At 39.3% G+C, this 18,470-nt stretch overlaps 1 protein-coding gene across 6 annotated transcripts; it reads right to left on the bottom strand.

The window, feature by feature from the left end:
- Nucleotides 1–947: 947 nt before the first annotated feature.
- On the bottom strand, nt 948–18,466 carry SLC25A40 (solute carrier family 25 member 40). Of its 6 annotated transcripts, none has more exons than XM_030497136.1 (11): nt 18,298–18,466; nt 16,893–17,011; nt 15,470–15,529; nt 14,192–14,298; nt 12,178–12,245; nt 11,401–11,525; nt 9,760–9,933; nt 6,944–7,053; nt 6,539–6,631; nt 5,609–5,681; nt 948–1,487 (listed from the first exon to the last, which is right to left on the bottom strand). In XM_030497136.1, the coding sequence occupies exons 2-11, from the start codon at nt 16,984–16,986 to the stop codon at nt 1,372–1,374; spliced, it is 1,020 nt and encodes a 339-aa protein (XP_030352996.1). In that variant the 5' UTR covers nt 16,987–17,011; nt 18,298–18,466; the 3' UTR covers nt 948–1,371. The 6 variants fall into 6 exon arrangements, with proteins under 6 accessions (XP_030352996.1, XP_030353041.1, XP_030353023.1 ...); XM_030497181.1 differs by having other exon boundaries at nt 6,550–6,631; nt 18,298–18,462; XM_030497163.1 differs by having other exon boundaries at nt 5,609–5,696; nt 6,550–6,631; nt 18,298–18,462.
- Nucleotides 18,467–18,470: the final 4 nt, after the last annotated feature.

An 18,470-nucleotide genomic window follows, 5' to 3' on the forward strand; every position in this document is an offset into this window, starting at 1 on the left:
ACTAAGTTTGAGAAATCACAAGGGGAGAACAGTGTCAGGTACCCGCCATGGCAGGACCTCTTGCCTGCACCGTGTGCCAGAACCTGTCCCTAACCTCTTCACAAATGGGGTGTTTTTCAGCATGAGATGAATTTTCATCAATGCCAAACCGGTGCTGGGATACCTTCTTCACAGGGGAATAGGACTGAAGTCTATTTCTTGGGTAAAGCACACCCCAAAGTTGGTGTCTTAGTGAGCTGACCACCCAGTTGCTTTTGTACCAGAGCCCCTTACGAAAACATGCAAAAAATGCAATTCAGCCACTTCTCTGAAAGATAGGAAGAAGGGCTGCAGTGAGGGTGGGTGAAGAAGGGAAAGAGAGAGGGTGGTTAAAAAATAATAAAAAAAATCCTGCAGAGGAAGTTCTGATTCAGTCTGAGGCCAAGGGCTGTGGGCAACTCTTCCTGCGTGCGTGTGCAGCACGCTGCTGCAGACAACAGCCACATCTACAGTAGTAACCACGTGCTCTTTCCTGCAGACAGATGTACGGCTGAGTCACACTGGCGTGGAACCACCCGTGCTTATCCCAGTAAAGGTGGCCTTCAAAACAGTGCTCCTTCACAAGCAGGGGGTGAGGGATGCTTCCTGGCACAGAGCCTGGCCCTGCCGTGGAGCACTGTGACCTCCCAAAGCCATGCACGGGCATGTGCTTCCAGACAGGCACTTGTCTCCAGTGTCCATGTGAGCTTCCAGTTCTTAAGAGTAATACCTTAAGCTAAAAAGCCACTGCGGCACCTACCAACGTATTCACCATCCTCTCAAGGGTTTCTAAGGAGCAGTGTGCTTCCAGTTTGACCTAAGGCATCTTTCATTTTAAATATTCCTGAGAGGAAGCAGAGGGATATTCTGTAATACACATTTACACAAAATACAGAGCTGCAAATAACAAACATGCAGAGAATTATACATCAATTAAGCAAAATAAATAAACATTTATTGAATTCATTCTGTATCAACCTCCTTATGGAGGAATAATCATATCATACAATTTTCTAAACCTCATTTTAAATACCCAACAAAAATTTTTAGTTGGACTGAAAATTAACACAGTGGCAGTTGTTATTCCTCATTATTCTGTCCAGCCTCCTTTTAACCATCACTGAAGAACACTTGGCACCTATTTTTCCTTCTCATTTCTTTCTTTCTAGTGTCAAGACAAGTCACTAAGTCTTCACTGATAGGTTGTCATGATTACTTTCTTAGTCTTAAAAAGTGAATTTATCCTTTGTGTTAAAAATGAAGTTGTATTAGTTACCAAATGTAATGGCAGAAATTCACTGGGAGTTCTAGGAAATGCCTTCACCGATTCAGATTCAATCAGATGAAGTAGAACTAAGGATGTTGGCTCATCTTTCCATTTAAATGAGAAAAGAAAGACTTTCCGTATTCATATGTGCTGATCATTATGGCACATGCAGGAGCAACTTTAAACAGCCGTGGAATAATACCTGCCCAGAAAAGAAAAGGAAAGCATTCACTGTCTTTGTTTTCAGATTGAAGAGCTGTAGTACCATTTAGTGGTCACAATATACCAATACCGTAACATGTCATAGTAGAACTGGGATGCTACCTGTTCACAGTCCTCAAAATACTGTAGGTATTGCCATGGTACTAACCTTACAGAATCAGAATCAGCTAGGTTGGAAAAGACCTTTAAGATCATCAACTCCAACCATTACCTCAGCACTGCCAAGTCCACCACTAAGCCGTATCACTGAGGGCCTCATCTACACGGTTTTTGAACACTTCCAGGGACAGTGACTCCACCACTGCCCTGGGCAGCCTGTTCCAATGCCTGATCACCCTCTTGGTGAAGAAATGGTTCCTAATATCCAATCTAAATGTCCTCTGGCACAGCTTGAGGCTGTTACCTCTTGTCCTATCACTTGTTACTTGGGAAAAGAGACCAGCCACCTCCTCTCTCCATCCTCCTTTCAGGTAGTTGTAGAGAGCGATAAAGTCCTCCCGAGCCTTCTCCAGGTTAAACAACCCCAGTTCCCTCAGCTGTTCCTCATCAGACTTGTGCTCCAGGCCCTTCACCAGCTCCAAGTCCACTGTACCTCTGCGGCCTCTGTGTCTCCAGGGAGGTAGAGCCCCTTGACTTGCTCCAGTGCAGCTGAGATGGCTGGGGGGGCAGACTGTGTGCCCCCTCCTCTACATGTCACTGCAAACCTGCTGCTCCCATGGGACAAGCAGAGGATTGTGACCACTCAGGTGGGACAAGAGGTTCAGGAAGCCCTGAACCCTGAAATGGATAAAGTCAGGAGAGGAAAGGGCTCAAGTACTGTGCTGGGCTGTACCCTCTGCTGTAGGCAGTGGCTCAACCCTTCAAGCCAACTGCTAAGTAAAAAGTGTGATTCCCCTGCTACTATCTCTTAAGACCTACAGCACCTCTACTAAAATGGAAGAATCCTGGTCACAGGGATAAACAATAGAATGTGGGCATCAACTGTTTCCCACTGCACTCAACTGTGATCTTGTCAGTGGAGTTTAGAAAGTTCACCTAGAGGTGGGAAAATAAGGCTGAATCCACATGTCTACACACAGCAATCTACTTCCACTTGGAATGCAAAGACATCTGCACATAGCTAGCACAGATGATGCATGACCTATGGAAAACTTGTGTTCTTTTGGAAGAGTAGCCAGAAGCCAGGCAAAATACCCCCAGTCACCTTGCCTATGTGTAGGCAACAGAACCAGGATAGTGGCTGATCAAAAGAACATCTCTACACTCAGATACTCAGGTGTCAATACCTAAATGTAGGTAACAACCTGTGAACTAAATTCTACCCAAAATGTCTAATAATACCAATATCGTGTGGTGTCTTGCACTCTGCTGGCATCAGTGCTCCAAAATATGCAAATCCTATTACCCAGCTACGGCATCACTGTACAGCAAGTACAGCAATTTCATCTCTTTCAGCAAACACAAGCCTTGCAAGTCTTCATCCAACTGTGTAGCCATTCACACACGGACTCCCAAGGAACTGATGCAGTGCTGTCAAGACTGTAAGTATCCTGGCTTTGGAACGTCTCTTGCAGTTGTTCATTTAATTATGAATTACTACAGGCTTTTATCTCACTATAATTTTAATCTCAGTAGCTTGTAATTTCCTCCTCAGACTGCTGGAGTCACGCACGACAACGCGTTTGCATTACAGAGGAGTTCTGTGCTGGCAACACAGTATTGCCTCAGCCATTCAACAGCACAGGCCAACTGCCCCACCTATCAGCTGGAGTTGCTGAAGACAGAAAGACACAGGAACCCTACAGCCTGAGAGAAGGGTCTGGGGGGGCAGCTCAGTGACAAGTACCAGGGAAGTAGGGAAGCTTAGGGAGATGAGCATCCTGAGGTGGCCGCACAGGCAGCCAAGAGCACTTTGTGACTATGAGCATTTTATATACATTCAAGGTTGAAGTTTTAATCACCAGTTGCCACACACAGAAAGATACCTGAAAGCAAAACACTCGAAGACCAGTCTAGTTAAAAAGTGATACTGGGTCTTAGCCTGGTGATACTTGGGCTAGTAAATCATTGAAAGAACTACCTGAATGTATGTATTCAATAAAGGCAAAGTTTCACCCCAGGTAAAGATTTGCTTTGTTTGATGAATGATAGTAGTTTTTCACAAAAAGATATGAACCAGTAATTAGAATTCCTGAGGATGCCTAATCAGCTTGAACCTTCACACTGTGAACATTCATTTGCACTGTCACACGAGGCTGGAAACTTATTCTCTCAGTTCTGTCACATGCAGCAGCAGTCCCAGACTGCCTCTCTCCATATCCAGGTACACACGGTGGGGAGAGCAGCATATAGCTAAACTATAAAAATGCTTTTGGTTTTAGTTACCAATTGGCAACTAGAAACACAAGTTGCCTTCTGTGGCTACTGAGGACACAATGGATGAGAATACAAGAACTCCACTTTCTGGGAAACCCAATCATTTCTTCCTGTTTTGCTTGTCAGAGCATGCCAAGTAGAAACCTGTGACAGACGCCTAGCAGGATCCATTATAGTTGCTGCCAAATATCTACAAATCTGTAAAAAATTTCCCATGTTGTTCTCCAAGAGAATATTCTGGGATGTGTCTAATGCACCGTGAACTACTGAAATGACTGGTGATTACTTCAGAAGGGAGTCAAACTTCTTTTGTGACTACAGAAGCAGAACATTCCCTGAACGATGTTAAGAATTAAAAGAAACTCTCAGTTTCAGGATGAGGTAACGGTGAGGGGCTTTTGCTCCAGCACTGCAATGTCATTTTTCTTGCCTCTCATGTCACACTTGCTGGCTCAGAGAGTCCCTGTTCTGCCCAGGGCAGCTTCATTATGAAGTAGAAAAAACACTCATAAGCCTCCTGAGGTGTCAGGAACCATTATAATCACTCCTTGCTGCCAGGAGTCATGATACAATTGAGCCATAATGATGAAAATAAGGAGGAACAGAATTCCCTGTTGGACTTCTCAGGAAAATGGCCAGCTTCGCGGCTGGAGGTTTTGAGTTAGTACCAAGCATTAGGTCATATGATGAGGTAGGGCTGAGAGAGTTGCTTTCAGAGAGTTGCCAGGATTTGAAAAAGACACCAGAAGGTATTCCTGGAGGGTTCTTTTCTGTTCTATGAGGGGTTAAATGGCCAAGGTATCTTATGGTTGTCAGGGATACATCTGTGCTGGTCAGCAGTAGAAAGAACTACTGCACATAGTCCAGGACTAAAAAGTGGTCTTTGCCAAAGCTATCGGAAACTCTAATAAGACAAGTCTTTAAGACAGCCTGTGTGAGAAGAAAGATTAAACACATCAAGGAGTTACACTGCATCATAGACGGAGGGAATCTACCCTAGGCCAAGTATTCCACGGGCCAGTAACAGTATTTTATTATGTGAATTCTACTTCTACTCTATTCCATTCCCAGACTTCTTGAGTTCTCAATAATGCATCTTCTTCAAAGACAAACAGAAAAATACCACTGAAGCTTAAACTCTGAGACAGAAAGAACCAAAAAAAGTTGAGTACAGAAATTAGTATGAGACGAAGAACAAAAATTAGGATGGCTATTCCTAAATCCAGGTGGGTAAATGCAATGGTACTGACGGCTTTGATATTTTTAGCACTGGACTAAAAACTGCATTTAAGAAACTTTCTCAGTCTAGAAACACCTCCATACTGCAGCTTCCAAACCTACAATCCATTACATTTCCTTTTTACCAATTCCTTCTGAAACAGCTTGCTTAAACTTGAAAAAGCCTATTTCCTGAACTGAACCTTTTCCCACCACTTTTCACTGCCAATACAGCTCTATTTGTTAATCCCAGTCCCTTTATTTTTTACATAAATCATGTCCATCTTGGACAGCTGTATCTTAGTAACTTGCAAAGAGATTGCCAAAATTCTCTCTGGATATATACATGTCTGTTGCTTTACATATGCAAACTATTCCATAACTCACAGTGTTCACAGAGATGGAAATATTGCATAATTTATGCATGTTAACAGCTATAACAACTTGTTAATGACTTAAAAACTTTCTCCCTCTTCTGAATTGGTTTAGAGATATGAAAAGATTTACCAGCAAATAATCCAGTAATCCCATTTTTAGCGACAATTTTCCTCATAACTGCCCAGGTCGATGTACTGTCCCTCTGTGGAACTCAATCCAGTACAAGAAAACAGTGAATTAAGTAATATATACAATGACATAAAAGAATATTTTTAGAAATCAGAGACAGTCACAGATGTAATTATTAGATTTGATTAACTTTATGTTAATTTTATCCATACTATTTATATAGGATGTTAAATTCACAAAATATGCAAATTCATAAAATACTTAAAATATCATGACATGGAAAAACCTGTAGCAACACCTGGAGTAAGATACATGAGCAGAGACAACACTCTTTACTAGAGTACTGATATAGTTGAAAAAAGTCACCTAGCTTTCAAATGAGCCAGTCCCTCTCCATGTCACGCTATACATGCAGCTAAAAGCTCATCACAGGTCAGACATTTAAACAAGAACTTGCCTTTATGGTAAACTGAGTCTAAATGTAAGTTCACCTGAATGTTTTATAGAAAATTAAATTTTTGCCTATTTAAATATAACTTACTTAAATCATACAATCATTTGGCTTGGAAGGGACCTTTAAAATGTCATGTAGTCCAACCTGCCTGCAATGAGCAGGGAGATCTTCAATTTGCAATTGGGCTGCTTAAATGTAATAGCTCTGAAGTTTTTGTTTATATTTTATATCGTCTTATTAACCTAAACAGTACTGAACTCACACCTTTTCACTCCTCCATGCCATCACTGAAATACTGTATTTATCCTAGAAGGTAAAAACGTCTTATGAAATTTAGAGTAGAAAAGATGTCAGTGATTGAGTTTTTAGATAAAACTTTAGAGGAAAAGACAAATATTTAAAATTCCTACCAAAAGTCTATATGCCAGAACACTACATTCTATTTTTCCAAACATTAGGGGTTTTTTTGTCCTTACCAGCAACTTACTTTTTAAGGTCTCGCACTCCCAAAGTTCAGTCTGCCTATGGGTTTTCACTACGTCAAATGGCAGAGTTATGACAGATGCAATCTATCAGGAAAATAAAGCAGTTTTAACCTTAGAGCACAATTAACATTCAATTAATTTTTTACACATTAAAGTGCACACAACTTAAAACTAGATTTGATATTCCAAGTGTCTCACATAATTAAAAGTCTTGTATTTCAGAACACTGTAATTTATTCAGATATACCTTATCAGCTTGAATGCCAGGTATGTGTGTTTAAAGTACATGCACCCCAAAACAACCAACATTTCTGTGAGAACCAAGTAAAATCATACCTCTTTTAAATAGATTATTAGTGATAAAGAGTACTACTAGGAATAAAAATACATACTTACAGAGCCAGATGCTGCTCCCGACACAAAAGCAATGAAAAATGTTGGTTCATGTGCACCAAGTTCCTTGCAAAGGATCTTCTTGAAATGTTCATAATTATACCAGTACATTGCTATGGTTATAAAAAGACAAACCTGCATTACAACACATTTGTATGTCAAAGAAATAAATTATTTTATCAAATACAGATAAAAGAATTCTATTGTGGCAACAGGAGCAAAAAGAAACAAGAGCTGAAAGCAAAATAAAAGTGTTTCTGTGATGATCCATGGACAGACCGCCTTGTTCCTCTTATCTCCATATTCCAAACTTACTCGTATAATATGATGAAAACCTACTACTGAAATGTATGAAACCCTAACTTAACATAAATGGCCTAAAAAAAAAAAACTTTGCTTCAGCACCTGCAAGACTCATTTCCCTGTGTACTTTTTACATTTATGTCCTCCGCATCACTGCTTGAAGAATGACTGAAGTATTATTGTTAACCCAGTTCTTGTGCTTATAAACATTCACAGCTTCAGTTTTATTCAGTCTAGGTGGCCTCCCAAGGAACATGCTTGGAGCACACCATTCACACTCGGGCTAGTAACACAGTGGGATTTTAATTGCTCTGTGCTGCTTGAGCGGTGCTGTGCTGCTCGACTGTTTTCGCAGAGGAGCTGCTTTGTCAGTACCAATTGTTACACTGATTTTAATCCCTCTTGAAAGAGCTAATTTAACTGCAGCGAAGGTGCAGGCTGTGCTGTAAGAATACCAGAAACCATGATGCTGTTGGGGCATCATTCAAACTGAAGAGCAAAGATAAAAGGTATTGAGGGAGCATATCTTAACTGCACAGGGAGTATTTATAAGGAAAAAATTACCAGAAAACGCGTTTGGGAAAGGCATTAAGCAGCATTAAACACCCTTAGCTTTATATCCTCTGAGTTTTGTGGCTTTTTTTTTTTTTAATACATTTTCCTTTACTCATGCATCTAATCGGCTGCTCACTTCTGGCTCTTCAACAATGGAGCTAAACCTGTAAGGCAGTAGCTTCAGGTTAACCTGTGCCTTTACCCTTCCAGCACTCCATGATGCCTATGAAAGTACTGGGCACAGACAAGTGCCCACTGGCTGCGAAGTGAATAGTGCGAGACTAACTTCAAATCTATGAGCATGTTTTGGACCAGTGGAGCAACAGCAGGCATGGATGAAAGAATGAAAAGGGCTGAGAACAGACACACATCACCTTAGTGCCCTCTTTTTTGGGCACTCCCTCACAGTGCTCTGATCTTCCCACTGTTATAAGCAGCAGAGGGAAGGAAGATCACTAGCTCCTGCCACATTGCTACAGATGAAGCTCAGTAAGAGAACAAGAGTTTCTACTTGAAATCAGACAACAGGACTTCGATGAAGAACTTCAGAGTTCCCTTATAAGCTTAACAGAACAACCTAAGATGCAATTGGCAGAGAAGAATTAAGCAAATTAAAAAATGAATATTCAACAGGAAGCACTTTCGACAAAAGGTTCAGATGAATCCTGACAGTTATCTTTAGCCTTAGAGAAACCATGCTGCCTTAGGTTCAGAAGCCTTCCCTATCACAGAAGGCTAAATTAAGCCCCATTAAAAGACAGGATCCCTAAGCAGGAGATACAGTCCAACCACAATCTTCAAACACCTACCAGCTGCAAAGTGAAAGAAAACAAAGTATTACTCATTCTGAAAAGAAAACAGCTGAAATAATTTAGTTCTGTTAACTCAACTACCAAGTTCAGTTTTTCATTAAATATCCCAATCATCTCCACCTACCATGCACTGGTTTGGTTCACAGCCAAATTAAAATTTACTCTAGGTACACATCTAAATGTGCTCAAATACCATAAGAGTCCAAACCAATGAATGGTCCACTAGACTGTTCAGAACCATAAATTAGATTAGATGTCAGATTATCTTAAGAATTAATTAGGAGACCAAAGACAGCAGGTCAAATACTTCAAGGACTCTCTGCCTCCAACAATAGGTTTGAAGAATTTTTCTCAGGCAACACAAGGTGTTCAAATGTGTTATTCCTGGTACTATCCAAACGGCCAAAACTGTTTCAAGGGCAACTGATGCCTGATGATCCACAAGTGCTCTGACAAAAACGAGCCTCAAAGAGACAGAGGCTTTCACCACTGGCATTAATAAGTCTTGTCGCAGTCTCCTCATAGCAGAGCTGTGACAAAAAGGGAAAATACATGATCTTTTCTGTCCCAGTTATTGTGAAGTGTAGCCCTAGGACTAGCAGTGCTCTGTATCAGCCTTTTCTGCTTCTAGACTTTCAGCTCTGGAGCTTTGCTAATGAGTGATGCTCTGGTTTCATGGGTTTTGGAGCAGTTATACAAACTAACTCATCTTACTAAAAATATATCCTGATAACACTACTGTGTCACTGTCTCTTTGTACATGTGTTCAAAATTAAGCATAAGAACACTTAGGTACAGAATGCTTCCCCATAAGGAAATAGCCACTATACCTGTCAGAGAGAAAATTTCCTACTGGAAGTCTTCAAAAACAGTCATTGTGTAAGCCAAAGATGAGAAGAAACAGTCTAAGTACAGAGAAGGGGAATGTTACAGTGAGCCCTAGCTGGTATCCACAAACAAAATGGGGGGAAAAAAAATCAGGTCCTCAAATAATTTATAAATAAAAACACTCAAAAGAGAACAAGTAAATCTCAGTCATTCTTAAAGCTAACCATTAAAGTCACCTAAAACCACAGTAAAAGTCTAAAAGAGTTATGTGTAAACATATCTTCTGACATAACACAAACTTGCATGGAAAATAAACCCAACCTGAGAAAGGTACATCTCTCAGAACAGTAGAACTCCAGCCCCTCCACAGGGAAAGCCATCCGTCTGAAGCCACTTTACTACTGACACACAGGTACAGTTGCTTGTAGGAGAACTTGCGATACTGCATTCTAGTTCTGATCAGCTCCAGAGGGCTCACAATGGTAACTGAACCAACTGCAAATGAGAAAAAGGTGGGCTTTTCTTTTTTTTCTAAATCAACATTTACTAGTAATATTTTTGGAACATAAAAGTCAGGTCTTACCTTGCTTTATAGATTTGATTCAACTCTCTCATTTTCCTTGAAATAATTCCCCAAATAAGTTTCCTTTCCAGATAAGAATACCATATCTATTCAGAGTACCTGAACTTTCTGGACAGACAAGCTACCTACCTTTTTTCAATACTGGCATATTGTAATCCATGTCACATGTTAAGAATCGTCATTTTCAGATTTATTACATAAAGAGGTTGAAAATTTCAAGTACTCATAAAAAGTAATTTCCAATAATTGCCATTTTTAAGTGCAACTTGAAGAAAGGTGAGCTTTGTTTTGGGTTTTTTTTGTTTCTTTTGTTAAGGACAAAAATGACGGCTAGAGATTAAGTTTTTATTGATTTCTAAGCATCTTCTTAGCAATTTCTAAGCAACTTCTCCCAAGTAACAAGCAATAGGACAAGAGGTAACGGCTCTAAGTGAAAGTGCTCAAAAACCATGTAGATGAGGCCTTCAGTGATATGGTTTAGTGATGGTCTTGGCAGTCCTGGGGTAATGATTGGATTTGATGACCTTGAAGGTCTTTTCCAACCTAGTTGATTCTATGATATTTGCCATTCTTATTTTAAACTATCAAGAATATTTACCTGGCAATCTGTATCTGATAAGTAACCCTCCTGCATCTAGTGGAAAGATCAGTGAGTCACCACTCACTAACAAGCTCCCATGACACATATGACAGACTTCACCGATTTTACTAGATCCGAACACTTTCCTCCTATTGCTGGGATAAGGTTTTCCTTGACATGTGAATATGAAATCTGGAGCTGCCTAATAAGAATAACCACAAAATAACAATTCTTTTTCCACTAGTCTTCCAGTCCCCCTTGTATTTTCACAAGTAGAATACAGAACTACATCCTTAAGAGTCTTCTAAGAAAGCCCCAAAACATAAGACTTGAGCTACTTCTGTACAAAAATATGAGCAAAAAGATAAACCAAAGTAAGAAAATATAAATAGAAATTCATTCCCCTTACATCATACAGCAATAAACCCAGTACAAGTCCAATTTTCACTTCCCATGTAATTACCTATGTAGCTTCCATTATAGAAAATAATGCTGTTTATTATTAGATTCAGAACAGAATAGAATTAAACTGTCCTTCGTAAAACCCTAGAAATACAAAATTCTGAACAAATTACAAATGTTGTGGAAGTGTAACAGCAAAACTAAATCACGTTACTCCAGATTAGAGGGTTATGTTGCCCAAGAAATACTGAGTAATTACAGTACTCCTTCTTATGCCCGGTTGCATGTAATATTATCCCTCTTTTAAAGCCACACAAATTTGCTTGAAAAACAAACCCAAGAAAACAACATATAGGTATTTTATTTCAGTTTTCTCTTTAAACAGATGGCAACTTACATCTGCTTAAGGAACCTGCAAGAATTGGAATGTGCTCATCATCCTTTCCTAGTCTAGATTTCAAAGCTTCACTCAGTTGGTCATAGCAGGTAAAATAGATTACTGTGGTAGGGAGTGCCATTATTCTAAAAAATAAGAAAGGGAATCTAAATTAATAGAAGGAAAGCAGGAGATAAAGCCAACCATCTTGTATGGACATCTTGCTTAAATAAGGAAAAGAGAATTCCAGGAAGAGATCTGATAAAAGTGTTCAAATATGTAAATTACTCTTGTAGAGAGAAAATGAACAATCCGTTTTTCATGACAAAGAAAGAAGATTCTAGTTAGACGTTAAAAAAAAAAAAAGTGGAATGAGTGTCTGTGGAAAGAGCTGTGTTGCTGATAGCAAGTCATTAGAAACAATTTAGGGCAGCAAATAGGTATCAAAAACTAGCATTCTCTAACAATCATGTTCAATCCTATGATTCGATGATGCTCAAGGGGATGGTTACATTAAGTATACCACCTCTAAAAGGAAGAATGAAAAGCCTGATGTTCCTGCTTAACCACTGAGAATGTATCTAAGAAGTTACAAGGAGAAATCTCAAGATTGGGCAAAATTCTTCTGTCTCTAGATGTTTCTGATCAAACTGATTAACATCATTATCTGTAACTTCTGAATTTACCAAATTTTTAACATCACTTCGAAAGAAACATACTAATTTGTCTAAATAATTACTTTTTTTTTTTTTAACAATAATTCATAAGATGTTACCAAAAAAAGAACATTCAACTTACAGTGTTGGGGGAAGTCCACTCCACAGTGATTTAACTCCCTCTCTTTGTGTAATTTTCACAAATGCATCCTAAAATTACAACCGGCGAAGAGCAACAATTAGCTACAAGCTTTCGTATTCAGTAATACATTTTAGCAGCCAAAATACAAAATTAATGTATTAAAAAGCATATTTCTAAAATGGCTTATAATTTTAAGATCCCATTTTGTAATTGCTTTGGCCAGTTACCATATTTAATCAGACACAGTTCCTCTGAGCTGAACAGAAATATTTGTGTGATTGAAATGAAGAATTTCCTTCCATCTTTAAAAGGCCAAAGTAGTAAGTTTTTATCAATGACTGAGAGTCCTGTGAATAAGTGATTTTCAGAACTAATACAGCATGCAGCAACATGTGGAAACATACCCAAAATAATAAACTACTTTCTTAACACATAACAAAAGTTCTAGGCATGAAATAGCAATTAACTCTCCATGATCCTTCAATACTTGCTTTCTACAACAACGTGACAACGTATGTGCAATGTATCTACACTATACTATATATTTGGTAGCTTAACAATGAATATCACAGCTGCCCCTTATGTTCCCAGACCAGTGACAGCAGAGGAACTAAACCTTGAAGATCATTCAACTGAAATCACCATGAAAAAGACAAACTCCCTAATATTAGGATACCTTATTTTCTTAAGCATTTGGGGGAAAAAGGTTGAGATTTGATGGCTCAGAATATGCTGAAGACCAGACATTATCAAAAGGCCTCAAAACATACAGCCTGACAGGCATAAAAAGGACTCAACAGGAAGAAAACGGCAAAGAGCTTCAGAGGAGACAGCCCTGATGGACACATCCACTGAAGTAAAAAGTTGCATGGGGAAAACAAAGACATGATTTATTAAAACAAGCCTGACTTGAAATAATGGAACTTTGAGAGGGAGTCAAGAAGCCCTAAAAGGTCTTAACATGATTTGACCAAAAAGACACTTAAGGGTGTCTATAAGTTTTCCAACTATATTCTGTAATTAGTTTAGTTAGTTTATATGTTTATAATCCAGCTTCAACAATTTACAATACAGGAAGGTATAGATAAAATGATTGGAGAAAAGAGGTAACAAATGCCCATATTTATATACCTTACTAACTATAAGGGCAAATACATCAAAATATTTGTACAGTCCTATCACCAGAAACTTACAATGTCCACTACTATTTGCTTTACTGCACAATTGTTCAGCACTGGGGTTTTTTTTATCAAGGATATGATAGTCATTGTTCTTTATGCATCATCTTACCACAGCAAAAATAGACACAAAATCATGTCAATTAGAAAACTAAGCAACTTTCTAAAAATTTATATGGTAATGTTAAGTGAAAAATTTAAACTTATGAAATTATTAATTAAAAAAGGTAACACTGTAAAACTGCTCAAGAAATCTGCATGACCATTTCATTCTTCTTGGAAATTTAATTCTAAAATTTCTTATCACATGTACAAGAGAGACACGTGGCAAAGTCAAACATTAACTTCACTAATAAAGGTGCATCGGTGTCCAACAGCAGGTCTGCTTCTGGTGTCCGGGTAAAATCCTACAAAGTTTCAATGTAAAGTCCTACAAGTTACAATGGGTCCAGAACTTGACGCACGAATTTAACTTTAAAACACTATCTGCACTGTCAGTTCAGCAGCACACTGGTAGCTCTGTGGACAGAAGAGCTGTAAGCAGGTACAGAAAATCAGTACCTGCAGGCAACAACTATTGGTGATATAGCTCAAGCTCCTGTGAGGAGAGCTGTGCAGCTGCCGGCTTGTTTATCTTAAGGAAGGAATAAGTATTTTCTTGTAGAAAGTAGGAGATATCCTTAATCGCCATATAAATTACACAGTGTAACCACACAGACACCCTCTCAAATGAGAACAGATTCTACTACAACTTGAAAAAAAGCCAGTAACTTTATAGAATGCTACTTAAAAATGTTTTCAATCTATGGCTTTATATAAATGTAAAATGTTCTTACCAACATCCCTTTGAAATGCCCAGGTTTTTTATACCAGGCTTTGCTGTCCCCATTGTCACAAACACATATATGATCCATAAGGCCATTGGAGTATACAAAACACTTTCCTAATAAAATGGTGTATAAGAACATAGTTAATGCTTGTAAGATTGTTCTTAGCAGCAATTTGAAATTGGATATAATGGTAAAACAGATTTGCCTCTGGTTAGACACGGAGGGACAAAATAATCTTTGGAAGTCAATGACAACAAATTAGGTAAAAGGCAAGAGGGAACAAATGTACTCCTCAGAGTGCCAGGCTAAACAAAACTGCACTCGTAGGCTCCAGGCGACATGTTATTTTATACTACCATCTGCTGAAAACTAAAACCAGCACAAGACCAGAATGCTTCTATTGTACGTAACCATGTGAACATTTTTCAGATTTTTAAATCAGCATCCACATTACAAGTGGCGGTGTTACATCTCAGGTTAGACTGCATTTATACTAGATCGCCCTCTCTTTTTTCATTTCTCCTACACCATGTACTTTGAACCTGTTTGATAAAATACTATCGCCATTGCAAAAACATACTTTGAGCTTCACATTTTCAGATTTTTCAAGGGTTTAGAATTTACTTAAAAAAAACCTCCAGGAGAGACAGCACAAGATTTTTCCTGATTCATAGCAAGTATAACTGCAAATATTCATCTCCACATACCACATGGAACACCAGTTATCTCCTTTCCTTTCAAATCTCATCTATTAATTACAACTCAATAGTAGAACTCATTGGCATATCGTTGAGCACACGATGTCTTTATCTGTTGACTTTTTCTGGCTGCTTCTATCAAGTGGCCAGTGACTTAGGTAAGACTTACTACTCTAACTCTCTGGATTCTGAAGGAGATAACTTTAATACAGCATTGTGATGACAAAAGCCTTCTGATGAAATAGTTACTTATTGATAGCTTTTTTAAAATTTAAACTCAATTCAGTAATAGTTGTACCTTCTGCTACAAAGAATACACTAAGACAGACAGGAAAAAGCCTGTTTAAAATGGTATGTATTTATTAGATTTTTTTCCACTGCGTCTGTTCACTGGCACATTCCTTCTTTAGCAATTGCAGTGTGCTGCCGTGTTGTTTCCTCAGCCCCCCCCCTTACTCTGAACAAAGAAACGTAACTATTGCTAAACAAATGAAAACATTCTGTAGCTCAGCATTACAATAACAATCAGCTACATAAAACAGGAAAAAGCAAACTGTCTCTTCCATCACACTACACATTTATTTACCTTTGGAGAATGGGTTACTTTGCGCTTGCAGTCGAGTTTTGATGACATCAAGAGGAGTTACTAAAATGAAACAGAAGTCATTTAGAAACACTCTGCATGCCCTGAAAATGTGGAAGTGTACAGATGCCTTATTATGAACTTCTACGACTATTCCCCCCCCCCCCCCCCCCCCCCCCCCCCCCGAGAGGGACAAAAGAGACCTGTTTTACAACACAACTGAGTCACACCTTAACTCTCTACTGATGCCTCTCAGTTGACTAACAAGAGGTTGAACACTTGGCTTACATGCCAGTATCTAAATGTAGGGATGTAAATGTGACTCCTGCAGCTCATTTCAGTTGTTTAAAATTTGGCATCCAGCAGCATTTTAGCCACTCACACCTATTCTGGATCACCACCAGGTGCCATTTCAGAAAGAAGCCAATCTCCTACACTTCTTGAGGTCTCAAATACCAACACCTTATGCTGTACTAGAATCTGATATACACACAATGGAGATCCATCTTGGGAATTCCACAAGTCTGATGTAGCTTTGCTTACTACTATACCTAACATCATGGGACACATGGTATAAAGACAGAATAAAAAGACTATGAATTTGTAGTTTTGTGATCAATTGTATTTTGTAAAAACTTAGAAATTTTGTGGGGGAAAATTCATGCTTAGAAAATTGCACATTTCCCTGCTGCATAATCTGTGTAAAAAGTCAGTACCAAAGGCTAGCTTAAGACAAAATTAACTGAAATATGACGTATAACTCCAAGGGACATGAAGTGCTGAATCTAACCAATGCCTTCTTAGGTACGCATGGGGAAGGAGGTCCTGAGTGAGACGACTGAATATGAAGTAAAAGATTAATTCCACAGACTATGCAGAAGTTCAAAAGACTAACAAAAAGCTATCCTTAAAGGAAACGTTTAGGGAAAAACAAATAAACAAACAAAAAAACTCAATAAAAAGCTTTGACAGCTTAAGACATCCCAGCAGAATAAATTCATGTTACTACTGAAGGAGTAACACGAAGGGGACATCTCACGGGGGCTGGCCTTGCAGGATTTGTGTCATGTGCTATAAAGAAGACTTATTTAAAATCCATTTTTAAGCAGCAGTAAATGTGGAAATTAATTTTTATTATTAGTTTTGTGTCTTGCAGAAAGCAAGCAATGAATTACTACACAGAGAGAAAAAAAAGACATAGCAATGAAAAGTTCATAAAAATTTTTTTTATGTTCAGAAATGGTTAAAGATTTCAATTATCCACCAAAAAAACCATGAGAAAACCGCAAAAACATCCTGGTTGAACATATTAGTGGAAACATAGAAACTCTCTATATTTTTAACTCAGACATCATGCTGACTCATACTGATGAGTAACCAGTATTGCAAAGATTCTCCCTGTGGCAAGCTTGATAGTTTGCCTTACCAAATAATGATGTAATAATAGCTCCACAACAAGAAGCTATTGCTTGCTGAAGAGCGGTTGTTTTATCCAAGTTGCTATCACTCATTTCAGCCATGGCTTTATCTTTGGAGAAGAAAAACCTGTTAAGGAACAGAAATACATTGCAAGACCATGACCAAAACTGCAGAAAAATCAAAGGAAAAAAGTACCTTATATTTTCATTACCATATTACGTATAAGCAGCAATAATGTAAATACTAGTTTTCTACTTGTATACAACAAGCACCTCTGTAACTTTTTTTTCAGATTAAGAGTACTTGAGCCATATTGTGTAAATAATCGAAGTTTTCTAAATGACAATAAATCTTCCAAATCCTTCTTACATGACGTGCACTGTTTATCTTTTTTGTAAGCTGCACTAATTAATAGGCATTGCTTCTTGCCTCAACAAAGCGTTTAGGAACGCATAAATAACCTGTACAAAGATAAATTCACAGTCTGTGGCCCATAAACAGTAGCACAGCAGAATAATTCATCTAGCCCTCCTCTCGTTTCTGTCATTCCTGTGAGAAAACCCTGAGAGGTCTCTTGGTTGATCCAACAGTCACAGACTAGTAATGGTACTACATACCCTGGCAAGAGCCTCACGTAATAAATGGTGACTAACAAGTATTCACGCTACCATTCAATATTAATCCCTTGAACAAACCCTGCTGTACGGCTGCATACGCAAAGTTAGACTACCCTAGCAAGGTACTTACAGTATCTAAAAACGAGGAGCTGATATATTCCCTGGATCTGCAACTAGCTGGGGAAGTAAAAAGTAATAAATAAAACCACTTTGGAACCTAAAATCCTCAAATAACAGCGTATCTGTTAGCGCGCCTAAGTGCAGTTGTAACTTTATCAGTTGACATTTATCCAAACTTTTTATTTACTCTACAGGAACATGATGTTTTCCTCTCCTCACCAAGTTTCAAGAAAAAAATAAGAAAGATTAAGCTGCATAAAGCAGCTTAATTCATTTTTTAATTTGCCTCTCAGATGCTAACAACTACTAACTAGGGGTGTGTGTGTGAGGTGTTTTAAACTGTATTTTTAAGCTTACAGCAAACCTACTGTCCAGAACAGCACATACATAATCCGCCTGTAGCAGTGGCCGGGCTGCGCTGACCGGAGGCCATGCCTCCCGCACTGCAGACACGAAGCCCCCCACCCGGCCCCTGCGGAGCCGCTGGTCGGGGCCCGCAAGGCCCAGCGGCCCCACGCCCCGGCCATCTGACCTGCCCTTTAACCGGGTAGAGCCCCGAGGAGCGGCGGCTTGTGCCGCCACCGCTTAATTCTCCGGCTTGCCGGCACCGGTGGGAAGCTGCTGAGCCGGCAGCTGCTCCTCGGAAGGGCTCTCCCCTCGCTTGCACACACACACCTTGCAGCGACCGAGAGGAAAGACTCTTCACCGGGATCTCCGCTGAGGGGTCGCACCGGTCCCTGCACCGAGGTGACGAGAGGGGCCTGTAACGGCCGCTGACCTCCGACCCACGGACTCCTCGCCCTCCCCTCCGCGGGAGGGCCTGGGCCGGGGCCTCACCGCCCCTCACC

The sequence above is a fragment of the Strigops habroptila genome, chromosome 1 (genome assembly GCF_004027225.2).
Source record: "Strigops habroptila isolate Jane chromosome 1, bStrHab1.2.pri, whole genome shotgun sequence".
NCBI lineage: Eukaryota > Metazoa > Chordata > Aves > Psittaciformes > Psittacidae > Strigops > Strigops habroptila.